Source organism: Erpetoichthys calabaricus, assembly GCF_900747795.2.
Source record: "Erpetoichthys calabaricus chromosome 1 unlocalized genomic scaffold, fErpCal1.3 SUPER_1_unloc_1, whole genome shotgun sequence".
NCBI lineage: Eukaryota > Metazoa > Chordata > Cladistia > Polypteriformes > Polypteridae > Erpetoichthys > Erpetoichthys calabaricus.
Window position 1 is genome coordinate 494,886 of NW_026261574.1, and position 13,923 is coordinate 508,808.

Below are 13,923 nucleotides of genomic sequence, written 5' to 3' on the forward strand. Positions count from 1 at the left end.
TGTGTACAGATAATGTATATAAAGAACCATACATAATATGTGTAAAAACATAAACAACTAAACAAACAAAATATGCTTCTGTAAATCTGAGTGTTAAATTAATTTAAAAAGTTGGTTTAACACCCCTTGGGTTCCTTTTTGGACAAATGCTATACATTTGTTTGCAAACTTTTGAATCAATATTCTTTTCATATTTTAAAAATGCATTATTTTGTTTGTGACTGAGTGCTACTAATGTTACATTTTATTATAACTTTGAAATGTATTAGATCAAGTCATCGTCCTCAGTGGAATGTCTTCGGAGTACATTGGAGGTGTATGCTACAATGCTTATGATAGCGGGATGTCTTTGCCATGTTATCAGGGAGCTTTCTGATAAAGACAAAATTGTGGAAGATTATCTGAAGTGGTATTTTTTCACCAGAAATGCTGCTTGTATACAAAGGTATGTTGTAATAAATGCTTTATTTATAAATACTAAAAGTTACCAAGATGAGGAAGTAGCATTTACATTAAACTAGAAGTGAACAAATGACACACTAGAGGGATTATGGCTCTTGACCAGCATGGAAGTGTCTCAGAATTCCCCAGGAGGAGTTGGCAAAAGATATTGAAGATTCAATGACATTTGTCCAGCTGAGCATGTTGCCACCATGGTTTTCATCAGAATAAATGTAATGAAAGTGAAATTAAGTAGTAACTAATAGCTAATCCAAATTTTAATGTATTGCTGAGGAATGTGGCACATCCAATATACCATATCACTTTAGTCATATATAAACTAGCAGCAGTAAAGAATATAGAGTAATGGTGAATATATCATGTCATTCTCTAACCTGGTTAATTCAGACGAGGGTTACGGAAGGACTTAAGCCTATCCCAGCTAGAATAGGACAATAAGCAGGAACAAACTGTTGACAGGGCGCCAATCCATTGCTGGGCAATCTCACACACACATACACCAACCACATCAAACACACACTAGAGCCAATTTAGTGTCACCAGTTACCTAACCTATTTGTCTTTGGACAGTGGGAAGAAACCAGAGCACCACCCAGAGGAATCCCACTCAGAGATGAGGAGAGCATGCGAACTCCATCCAGGGAGGACCCAGGACACAAACCTAGGTCTCCTTACTACGAGTGTACCAGCTCTTCCACTGCCCCAACATGTCACCCTTAAATGGTGACTATTTCTTAGTCATTTGTATAGTGCTGGCATTCGTTTGAAGAAATAAAAATCAGTACTACAAACATATTAATTTGCACTATAATGTATTATTTCTGAAAACAGGAAATGTAAAGAAAAAAAATAGTAAACCCTGTTTTAGCAGCAAACATAGCAAAGCTAGAGGGAAGTCCAAATGCTTGTTTTGTCATCCGTGTGTGTGTGCTAGAAAGACTTGTTGTTGTTCACATTGCAGCAGTGTATTTACATTGTAGATCTGAATGTTCATAGTAATTACTTCTGTTGACATGTCAAAGATTTTGGAAACAATATCTCATTGTGAGTGCTCCTCAGAAATGTACAAATCAGCAAATGGCAAATGTGACACATTATAATTTCTGTGAGAAATGCACCAAAACCAAGAAATGTTAGCGTCTGTACTCCTGCGGTTCTAGCAAACAGTGCTGCAGATCTTATTGAAACATATCCTCAGAAGTTGACATCACAACAATTTTCACAACATACAGGTGTGTGTTGATGGTCATATTAGTATGTGGTCCTTGTTTTTGGGCAACTTTTTTATGCTTCACCGAGTTCACAATGTGACATGCATAACATTCTCAAACCTGTCTAATCCCATTCATATTAGGGAGGAATGGGTTGATGATTTATCTTGCATTGTGTTCAGAATTTAATAAATATTTTTTTATGTGAACTATATCTTTGGTCTTCTGGTATCACCCTGCTTGTCCAGGTTACATATGGCAAACGTATCATGTCGTCAGGGCCTCTGCATTCCCTAAGCTGCTACGCTATCCATAACATTTTATATAGTCATAACACTATATGCAGTAAGGCTGACAGACACTGACCACCTTTCTTAACGTGATGTACATCACAGTAATGAAATATCCTCTCTGGAATATGTCCTTCCTTGGGCATTAAAGGTGGTTTTACATTTCCTGGTCTATATTGTCAACTCATTCTCTCGGTAAAAGCATTTTATTCATTGTTTTCTAATGACACTCACCTTGTAATATTCAGAGTATGAAATAAGTGCTGTATATAAAAATAATAACCTAATCTTATTTGTAAATGTTATTTGCAGGTTCAAAGAAGGACTAGCCACACTAAATGTTCTTGAAGCAATGAAACAAAATCCATCAGGATTCATGAAATACTTCTGTTTTTCTGAGAAAAAAATAATTTCTGAAAATATGGAGAATATTTTTAAAGCTGAGTTTAGCCAGCCTGGTAGCAACAGAAGACAAGAGGAAGTGAGGAGAGCTGCATACTGGGCAGACTACTTGTTAGATATTGAAGGTCTGAATTCAAGTATTGGAGAAAATATTTGTTTAGTATACTTCATGAAATATGTAAAATTGTGTATATAGTACATGTAGAGTTTCACCTTACACAATTTATGAAAAAAACGACACTGAATGTAAGCGCAGCAGGAGACACACAAGCTTCTGTCCACAGGATGAGAGTTTGTATTTTGTGTGCCCACAAGTTTAGAATACAAATCAGCGTTCACATAATTGATTTCTGATAAACACACAACTAAGATAAACCAATAAAGCAATTTCTGCTTTTTTAACTTCATAGGCCTTTTTAGCTGGCTAGTAATTTATGCATTTACTGTATTAATTAATGAATTTATGCCTGTTAAATTAGTTGTTCCTGATAAGGGCTGTTCGGTCCCTGTACAATTGGTGCCAGAGCTTGGTCCGCATTGCCGGCAGTAAGTCGAACCCGTTTCCAGTGAGAGTTGGACTCCGCCAGGGCTGCCCTTTGTCACCGATTCTGTTCATAACTTTTATGGACAGAATTTCTAGGCGCAGCCAGGGTGTTGAGGGAGTCCGGTTTAGTGGGCTCAGGATTGGGTCACTGCTTTTTGCAGATGATGTTGTCCTGTTTGCTTCATCAGGCCGTGATCTTCAGCTCTCTCTGGATTGGTTCGCAGCCGAGTGTGAAGCGGCTGGGATGAGAATCAGCACCTCCAAATCCGAGACCATGGTCCTCAGCCGGAAAAGGGTGGAGTGCCCTCTCGGGGTTGGTAGCGAGATCCTGCCCCAAGTGGAGGAGTTCAAGTATCTCGGGGTTTTGTTCACGAGTGAGGGAAGAATGGAGCGTGAGATTGACAGGCGGATCGGTGCGGCATCCACAGTAATGCGGGCGTTGCATCGGTCTGTCGTGGTGAAAAAGGAGCTGAGCCGCAAGGCGAAGCTCTCAATTTACCAGTCGATCTATGTTCCTACCCTCACCTATGGTCATGAACTATGGGTAGTGACCGAAAGAACGAGATCGCGAATACAAGCGGCTGAAATGAGTTTTCTCCGCAGGGTGTCTGGGCTTTCCCTTAAAGATAGGGTGAGAAGCTCAGTCATCCGGGAGGGGCTCAGAGTAGAGCCGCTGCTCCTCCGCATCGAGAGGAGTCCGATGAGGTGGCTCGGGCATCTGATCAGGATGCCTCCTGGACGCCTCCCTGGTGAGGTGTTCCGGGCACGTCTAACCGGGAGGAGGCCCCGGGGAAGACCCAGGACACGCTGGAGGGACTATGTCTCTCGACTGGCCTGGGAACGCCTCGGGATTCTCCTGGAAGAGCTAGAAGAAGTGGCCGGGGAGAGGGAAGTCTGGGCATCTCTGCTCAAGCTGCTGCCCCCGCGACCCAACCTCAGATAAGCAGAAGAGGATGGATGGATGGAAATTAGTTGTTTATTTCACCAGCATTAAACTAAAGTTGTCACATCTCTTAACCAACAAAGAAATAAGGGTGTTGATCTATTAGGGTGGTTCCAATTTATTATTAATGTTTAAAGATTACTTTAATTGTGTGTTTTGGATTGATTAGATGTTATTGTAAGATTGTTTTTGTTTACAATGCTTTATATACAGTACAATATGACACCTAAACATACGTTTGGGCTGCTATGCCACGTGATCAGGAATGGGACCAGCAAGAATAAATTATACAACGCAACAAAGCTGCTGACATTGGGGTTGCACAGTATGGTGTTACTGAATCTGAAGATATTAATCCAGATATTAAGGAAAGAGAAAAGAAAAACAGTTTGGTCAAAACATATGCATATAAAAATAGTTATGATTATTTGTACAATTCATCTTTGTGTATTTAGTAACAAAATTAAATGTGATGCACATCATGCATTATGCTATGCACAAAATGTATAATACTGGTTGAAACTGCTTGAAGTAATAACATCAAATGACAACAGTACTACAGATTCATTCCGGGTTTCATACATCACAAAGTTTTAAACTTTAATAACACATTCTGATAAAATGATTACATATTTAAGAGGCACAAACATGTTCTATGAATTGTTTTGTTGTATGAATTATCTGCCTGCTGTTTAGAGATATCATCTTAATGTGTTAAATAGTGTGGGTGATCAATATGTAACAATTAGTGTGGGCCAGTACTTTGTTCAATGATGTGGTGCTAATATGTTAAATAAGTTTGGACTTAATGAAAAAGAGGGCAATGTGAATGAGTTACTTAGTATGTGAAACAATTGATATTAACATGTTCTTATATTTTCTTAGGTAAAACATCATTTGCTGAACCATCTTTGGAAGATATCCTCATGTTCTCAACCGGTGTTTCCTCAATCCCACCAATCGGCTTCCATCCAAAGCCAACAGTTAATTTCTTGCATAGTGAGTCGCCATATCCCATTGCTCAAACATGCACCAATTCTTTAAGCATCCCCGTACATAAAACATATGATAAATTCAAGTATCATATGAATTTTGGTATTCTAAACTCACCTGGATTTGGGCAAAACTAAATTCTGATATAATTAATCATCATATATTTTTACCACCCCTTTCATTACATTTTCCACAAACATTATATTATTAGCTATGTCAGTTATTATTTTTTGAAAGTTTTTGGCTGATTTTACATTTAAAGTTGCTTCAGTTCATTTTGCAAACATGCACATTTTTTCTTTATTACCGAATTACCAGGATCTTCCATCAATCATCCATCCATCCATCCATTTTCCAACCCGCTGAATCTGAACACAGGGTCACGGGGGTCTGCTGGAGCCAATCCCAGCCAACACAGGGCACAATCCTAGGCAGGGTGCCAACCCACCGCAGGACACACACAAACACACCAAGCACACACCAGGGACAATTTAGAATCGCCAATCCACCTAACCTGCATGTCTTTGGACTGTGGGAGGAAACCGGAGCGCCCGGAGGAAACCCACGCAGACACAGAGGGAGAACATGCAAACTCCACGCAAGGAGGACCCGGGAATCGAACCCAGGTCTCCCAACTGCGAGGCAGCAGCGCTACCCACTGCGCCACCGTGCCGCCCCTCCATCAATCATTTTTCACGTAATTTCATTTTGGTCAGTTGTTCACAGTTACATTTTGTTTGCAATTATGTTATTAATAATGTTAATTTTTCAAAGAAAGGAAGTTGCTAAGCTTTGTGTTTATACATATTTTGTGTAAATAGAAATTTTACAATGTAATACTTCTAATAGCTTTTTTTATATTTCATATTATGTAATGTTTTAAACCATACTTTTGAAATGGTTTGACTTGAACCTTGTTAATGTTGCTTCAATGAGATGTACCATTGAAGTGCTCTTGTTGTTATTAAACAAAAACTTGTAAACTTAATGTTCATTTTCAAATAAAAATATTATGATGGTTGACTTCAATTTCCAGTTCAATTATAATTATTTTGGTAATCGACTTTTGAACAGAAACAGTCTACCCTGTTTAACCTTTCCTGACACTTAATAAAGTTCAAGAAGCAAAAACATTTAATTGTTTAACTACTGTCAACCTTTAATTGTACATCAGTAAGGAAAAGAAAACACAATATTTCAGTACATCTTACACTGTTCAAACTGCCAAGGTACTTATAGTTCACAATCCTGTTTAAGGATTTTATTACATCATTTAACACCATTGTAGCTGAACCTCTCCAAAACAATGTACAGTATCCAATGCAAACTTGGACAATTGTACAGCCTCTGATCTCTGACTTTCTGCCGAGCAGATTCTAGGCTGTGGAGCAGGGTAGACATGTAAAAGAGTCCCTGCTCAGAAACACGGGATTGCCTCAGGGACACTTTCTCTCTCCAGCCATTTGCTTTTGTACAACAATGACTGCACCTCTACTGGCTTGACTGTAAAACTTGTAAGGTGTGATGATTATGTCATTCTATATGCCAGACTGCAGAAGGCCACAAGGAGCCATGAGAAAATATTCAATCTTTTGGGTAGCAGGGAGGATAGTATACCTAAAAGCAGAACGATACAAACACGTCACGTCATTTTAAACTATAAACCATTGTTATATTTGCATTCTTTCCCGATTAGTCAAAACCGGTGATATGCCTGTTGTTGCCCCCCAGCCTTCTACTGCTTTCCACCAGCTTTTACTTTACTTAATAAAGACCTATAGAGAAAAAAGTGAAAATGAAATTCTGCAAGTTATATTAGTTTTAATCATGTGTTTATTGTATATTGTAACTATATTGTCACTATTGGTGCATCTACTGTTGAAAGATTAAATAATGTTTATCACTGATGTCTTTTTACTGTTATATTTGTAGCTGGAACACAGACAAATTCATAGTAACTACATTTCATGGTTGTGAAGGTTAATTCAAATCAATTCAATTAGTGTTTCAATTCGCAAGTCCTGAGGTGGTTTCTGGTACATGCTTGATGGTGCTGAAGAATAACTAATTTAAATTATGCAAGATCAAAAAAATGCACTCTGGAAAGAGAATACCCAAAATATATTTATTTAAATATAAAGTGTTACTATATTAGCTAAAATAAGTGAGAAGTAATAGTACTTTACTTTGTGACATACACAAGAAAAAACAAACCACATTGATACACACTACAAAATATTCAGATATTACAAATTTCTTTTAGCCTCAAAAATAATTCTACAGCAGATTTCCATGTGTGTGGAGTTTGTAAATTGTACTGCTGCTTTATGAGATCTAAATATTCCTGTATGGTTTCATCTCCACAATTGCAAATTCCCTTGCATTGTGTTGCCAGTTGATGAAGCTTCTCTTCTGAAACAACGTATCCAAAGTTTCTTGATTGGAATCTAAACAAATAAGTAATATGTTTAAAAGAAAAAAAAAACTAATATATTCAGAAGTCTATATAATTAATTGAGTACTGTGTAGTCGAAACTTGAGAACATTCTGAAAATGAATCATACAATTTTAAAATCTGTATCTCTACCCTTACAGACTTAGCTCTTTACTTTTACTGATGATTAAAAACAAAGAAAACTTAGTCCTGGCAAGATATTTTTTTATATTTTCTAATTATTCTAAATGGAATCAAAACTGTTGCTTTACATAAAGCCATTTATTCATACCTATGTGGTAGGCTAAAAATCTCATTGGGAATTCCAGAAGGACAAACTGACATCCTCGAGGGTCTAATTCTATGTTGGTTCCAGAGGTCTTTAAATTCATTCAAATCCTTTTGCATCAATTCAAGAAAAGCAAAGCGCAGCAAACATTTATGCTGATGGCTACCATTGAAATTGCCAGAATCTTTCAGATCCACCAGGACTTCCATCCAGAACTGTGACCTGAATGAAATAAAATGCAAGAGCTACTTAAATATAGCTTTGGATGCATTTTTTAAATTGCGTTCTATAAATGGTTTTGTTTACTGGTGTAATTAAACTTTCAGTGAAGGGCAATCAGTAAAATATATCACTCAAAAGGTTATGGACTGGAAAAGCTATGTAACAGCTGTGAATATGGCGAAACGTAAACTGACTTCAAGTGAGGCTTTGCAGGCGATTTTGGACAGTTCTGATCATGATTGTAGCAGTTCTGAAGAAGATTTTAGCGACAGTGATGAGCAGCAACGTGCGCTGCATGATACTGTGAATGAAGACGCATCGGATGACGGCGCTGAGTGGGTGTATCCCCAGCATCTCAGCTGGGCTGCTGCCCGTGGTGAACTACCTTTTCTGCATTCATTTGAGGGAACGTGTGGCTTTATTGTTGATGTAAACAATTACACTGCTGAGCAGTTTTATGAGCTGTTTGTGTCACCTGATTTGATCAGACATTTTGTTCATCAGACAAATCTGTATGCAGCACAGTTTATTGAGAAAAATCCCAATTTACCTCCACATTCCCGTGTTCGTGCTTGGTTTGACACTGATGAAAACGAAATGAAAAAATTCATTGGGATTTTGATGTTGATGGGAATAATCAGAAAACCAGATATTGAGATGTACTGGTCTACAGATCCTATGTATGCAACGCCTATTTTTGCAGCTGTCATGACACGTAACCGATTCTCTTTGCTGCTGAAATTCTTTCATTTGAATGACAACAGAAACGAGCCAGATAAGAAAGATCCAAACCGCGACCGCTTGTTCAAGCTACGTCCTTTGATTGATCATTTATTTGAAGCATTTCAGTTGCCCTACATGCCAGGACCGTCAGTTGCAGTTGATGAAAGTTTATTGTCGTGGAAGGGCCGCTTACAGTTTCGACAGTATCTACCATTGAAAAGGGCATGGTTTGGTATCAAGATGTTTTGCTTAGCTGAGAATTCAGGTTACATTTATAGATTTCGTGTATACACTGGCAACTTGCACAACATTTAGTGGTCAATACTGCTTGAATAAATGTAAAAAATGTAAAAAAAATGTAAAAAAGTAAAAAAACGAAAATTGTTCAGATTTCGCCTGGCGTGGGGAATATTTAGGGAGTTGGCGGTTAAAGGGTTAAAATAAAGTAAGTATCTGATGTAGGGGCAAGCTGTTTTTTAACATTATTTATAAACATTTTGCAGTTATTGATTAAGTAAGTTACGACTACACTTACTATACCAAAATATATACATAAATATTCTTACCGTTGCTTTCTGAAATGTGCCCACCAGGATTCTATTCTCTGATTCATTACAGAAGTGCCATAAACATGGCTAGCTGCACCTGCGAAGTGGTCGTGTCCTTGAGAGCGCAACGTGCACTGCATTGCTGCTATCAAGGTGTTTTCTGTTCCACAATCCGTCCTCAGTCTCATTGGTACAATCCCAAATTTTGCTACACAAAACACATAATTTGTTGCAATTACTGCTGGGTTATTATTCGTTGGTCCGCATGAAAGCCATAAAATCTTTCTTGAAAAGCCATCGATGCACCCGCTTACCGCTATGCCATAAGGCTTTAATTTATCATATCCATCTACATGCCAAATGTAGTTTGGACCCAGTGAGTGTTACACTCTTCGAACAAATCTCCTTGTCCTCCTAGCTGAAGTTGCAGACGGATTCATTTCAGACAACAAATTCATGACATCACGTCACCTCACGCGCAGTTTATATTTCTGCAGTAACACTTGATGCATCATTCTATATCCAAGAAGCTGACTCGGCCCTTGTATCTCGATCTCCATGGCCAAACGCACTTGACTTATATTGGAGTAATTCCTACGTTTTGATAATCCCAGTTCTTTCAGGCGCATTTTCAAACTTCTTAAACACATACTTATTCCATGATAAATTTTCAAAAAATCTAGAATGACCTCATATTTATATCCTGCGTAGAAGTACTGCGTAATCCAATCGGTGACCAAAAGTGTGTGTTAATTCCCACTGACTAAAATAAAAATAAATTACATTTACGGCTTATGCGTCAGTTTGTCACTTACCATATTTTGTATGATCATGTCATGCTAATTGCAGGGTAAGAGAAAACAGCAAGAAAAAATTTACATATACCTAAACGCAAGAGACATACAGTATTACCTGTTAGTGGTCCTCCCAGCGCCGCGGACGATTGGTCACCTGACGGCAGAAAGGCAAGTGATCGCCCACAGGTGGAACAAAATGCTGGTGCTGCGCCCGTGCCCAGCTGACTGCCACAGTAGGGACAAAACATTGTCTGCCTTTGGAGAATGAGAATGTTTGTTACAGGAAGAAGTAAAGCATTTGTAACAAAACAGTAAAATGAATGGTAAACCCAATAGCAGGACTTCTCTGTTTCAGTTGATGGATGACAACGGACACTTCGTGCTCTGACCTCATAGGGGACCCAAAGCCACCTACTGCATCGTCCATACCCCCCGTGTTTGCACACTCGACCCACAAAATGGGACCCACAACCAAATAAAGAGAAAGAAATCCATGCGCGTTTCCGCACTCGAAACTTTATGATAAGAAAATATCCTATTAATAACACTTCTCGAGGAGTAAGAAGAAGCCGACACGACAGGGAGTAGCCGCAGTTATCTAGTTCAAGTTTGACATTTTTATTTTAAAAGTTTGTGAAGATGTTAAACGATTTGCTCAGTTTCCCAAAGAAACGTTTTCGTTTTTTAATTACCAGGAAGTCACAAAAACTGTAGTTGTGAAAGGTATATATTTAACAAGAACAACCAGTATTATGTTCGTCGTTTTGTATGAAATCTGGGCAGTTATTACAACCAACCACGAACACCCTTCACTGAAGCGGACTTTCCCGCACTTAACACGTTGAATGCTCAGGAGATAAACGTTTACAGACCCTTGCAGTCGCCACACTGCATGTATACAGTATAATATATACGTTTAAAAATACAGCATATTCTGTATTTCACCTTTAAATGTGATCAGTTGAAGATTAGTCCTTTGTACAGATTTCTGTTCCAACTAAGCATGCACAGATTTCGTTCTGAAAATCTCATTTCCGGTGTGGACATTTCCGTTTTCAAAATGCTGTTTCCGTTGTGAAGTTCACTTCCGTTTTCAGTTTTTGTTGATTTCATGTTGCGGTCTCTTAATGTTGATTTCATGCTGTCGTTTTTGTTCATTTCACGCTCTCACTTTTTGTTAATTTCATGCTCTCACTATTTGCTAAGTTTATGCCCTCACTGTTTATTGTTGACTTCATGTTTTCATATATTAATTAATTTCATTGTGTTTTTTTAATTTTGTTTTTTCATTTGGTTTGTTGTTGATTTTGTGTTTGTGTTTTGCCCCATAGAGCCACCGTCAAATTTTGTTTCCTAAGTATAAATTCTAAAACTTCACAATTGTACTTTTCCAAACAAAATGTATTTTCCAGATGACTGGATAAGCAGGTTTGAAAGATGGAAGGACGAATGGATGTAATTGGGTAAAGCACAATGCACATAGCCACCGACTATGTTCGGCAACAATTATCCATCCATCCATTATCCAACCCGCTATATTCTAACTACAGGGTGACGGGGGTCTGCTGGAGCCAATCCCAGCCAACACTGGGCACAAGGCAGGAAACAAGGGCGCACACACACACACACACACACACACACACACACACACACACACACACACTAGGGACAATTTAGAATCGCCAATGCACCTAACTCACATGTCTTTGGACTGTGGGAGGAAACCCACGCAGACACGGGGAGAACATGCAAACTCCACGCAGGGAGGACCTGGGAAGCTGCGCCACCCAGGCAACAATTATGACTTAAAAAAAAAAAAGATTTTAACTATTGTATGATACACAATATTTCAATTGAATAATAAATGTATTGCTTTTCTTTTGCCTTGTTATTTTTATACTCTGGTGTCTTTTGTGATTTACAGTAGTTATAGTTTTGAACATTTGAGATCTATTTAAATCATTTTATGGCACCGTTAAGTGATAATTTGGTTTACTTTTATTTCATTTAAATAAAAATAAACTGGATTTGATAAACATCGCCCTCTAGCGACATGTTGATTATTTATTTATTTAATTTACAAGTTGCTAGAAATATCGAGCAGAGTGGCGCAGCGGAAGCGTGCTGGGCCCAGAGGTCGATGGATCGAAACCATTCTCTGCTAAAAATTTATTTCTAACCTTTTATTATTCTGCTCAAAGCATCAATTTTATCTTCCTGTTATGCAACATTGCTTATTTTGCAAAGTTGTTGTGCCAATAACATACTGAAATAATGTTTTCCTTTTAAAGCTCCTTGCAATGGAGCATATTGTCAATCGTTTTCTAGACGAGTCTATGCTGCTGGGTACAAGACGGGACCTCACCCTGGTCATTGTATACCCGCACGTCTATCTGCACTCAGTAAGGGTTTCCCAGGGGAGAATTTCACATTAGATAGATAGTTCCTTTCTAAGTAGTACCTTCTAGTGAGACAACGAAGTAAAATAAAACGGCCTTATCCAATGTACAAAACATACACACTGTAGTAACCAGCATTGTCACCTAGAGACGGGGATGGAGAGGCGATCGATAGCAGGGTATTCACAGGTGTCCTGAGTTCTACGTTCCTGTAACCCCAGGACATTTCTCGTTACACCTTTCAAGTCCGAGAAGGCTCGAGAACGCTGGTGGAGATTGTCAGGACAGTATAAACACGGCGATGTAAATGATAACGGAGAGACGTGGAAAGGGACACCACACGATCTGTAACACTGTGAGAGTGCAATAGCCCGTCTAGAGAAGTGACTGTTATTTTTACGGAGCGGTTTACATGGCTTTTACAGCGTAGTTTATTTCTGCAAGAAGACTATTGTACATCATTTGTTGTGGAAAAAATGCGCCCATTATTTGGCTTAACTCCCATTCGTTATGGGTCTTATAGTCTTTCTATCTCGATGCTCTACTGTATAAAAAATGGGCCCCAAAGAAATAATTTTTGTTGTCGCGTTTTATCTAGAGAAATTCGACACGTTTAATGTTGTAACGGGATTGGAATGCAATGGAATTTGCCGCTTTACACTCCGATGGGCGCTGCCAGCTGCTTATCCCATTTGCCCACACATAAACACCGCCTGCCCAGTGGCGTCGTTAGGCAGGGGTGTTCCAGGGCTTTAGCCTCCGATCTCAAGCGTGTTGCCCCTAATCTTCGAGAGACGTCCCCCAGCATGTTCACAGAAGCTAGACCTATAGCCCCTGATCTTTGAGCCTTGTTTCCCCTGTTCAGCTCTCGGAAACGGCCGTGGACAGCGCGAAATCATCACGCCACCCCCCATGCGGTTTTCAATCGGACGCATCTGACAGTAAAAGGTGTATTACAGAGGTAGGGCTAAATTCTCGCGTACCCGGGGTCACAGGTAACTTGTCTGTCTCCCTGTTCCTCCCCTCCGTGAGCCGACCTAATACTCGGGTACACATTAGAGCCACGCAGCCAGGGGGATGGGCTTCAGCAGCGGTGACACGCCCCTCTCAATTTCCGCTCACTAGCGAGGATTTCAAGTCCGCTTCTCCAGGAATCCCATCATTTTGGACTTGGCCTCTCAAACAGTTAGTCCCTCTTATATCCAGACACAGGTATGCTACAATATGTTTCGTTTGATTCTTATTTTTTACGATTTTTTTAGAACATCTATAATTGCTTTTTGGGCAACATATGAAATGAACAGGTACTGCCATCCAAAGAGTCTCCTAAGACACTCAGAAAACTTCAAGTGAGCTCAACTATGAGGGAAGGTGAGATGTCACAGGTAGGAACTGCGGAAATTCTCACCAGAGGTAAATAAAAACTCTTAAATGTGTGAAGGTCGTCCCAAATATGAGACGCAAAAATGCAGCGTATGCATCGGGTAAAGATTCCGAGGGCACAGAAGTATTACAAGTATATTTACATTATTAAAAAAAGCACTGAACAGTTTTTAGTATGTGAAACTAGCACCTAAAATGTAAATAAACACGTTACAGTGCTGTGCCATTACCGTATTTACTGTAGAAAAGTGCTTAAGACGGTCCCATGGTGTAATGGTTAGCA

The 13,923-nt window shown here is 39.1% G+C and overlaps 2 protein-coding genes across 2 annotated transcripts in view; both read left to right on the forward strand.

Moving 5' to 3' along the window:
• Positions 1-13,923, forward strand: part of LOC127526325 (zinc finger protein 239-like) — a 350,159-nt gene that overhangs the window by 102,644 nt on the left and 233,592 nt on the right. The window lies entirely within an intron of this gene.
• Positions 281-6,626, forward strand: LOC127526320 (G2/M phase-specific E3 ubiquitin-protein ligase-like). The gene is made up of 4 exons (XM_051921597.1): positions 281-445; positions 2,276-2,490; positions 4,738-4,851; positions 6,577-6,626. Exons 1-4 carry the CDS (start codon positions 327-329, stop codon positions 6,624-6,626), a joined length of 498 nt encoding a protein of 165 aa, XP_051777557.1. The 5' UTR covers positions 281-326.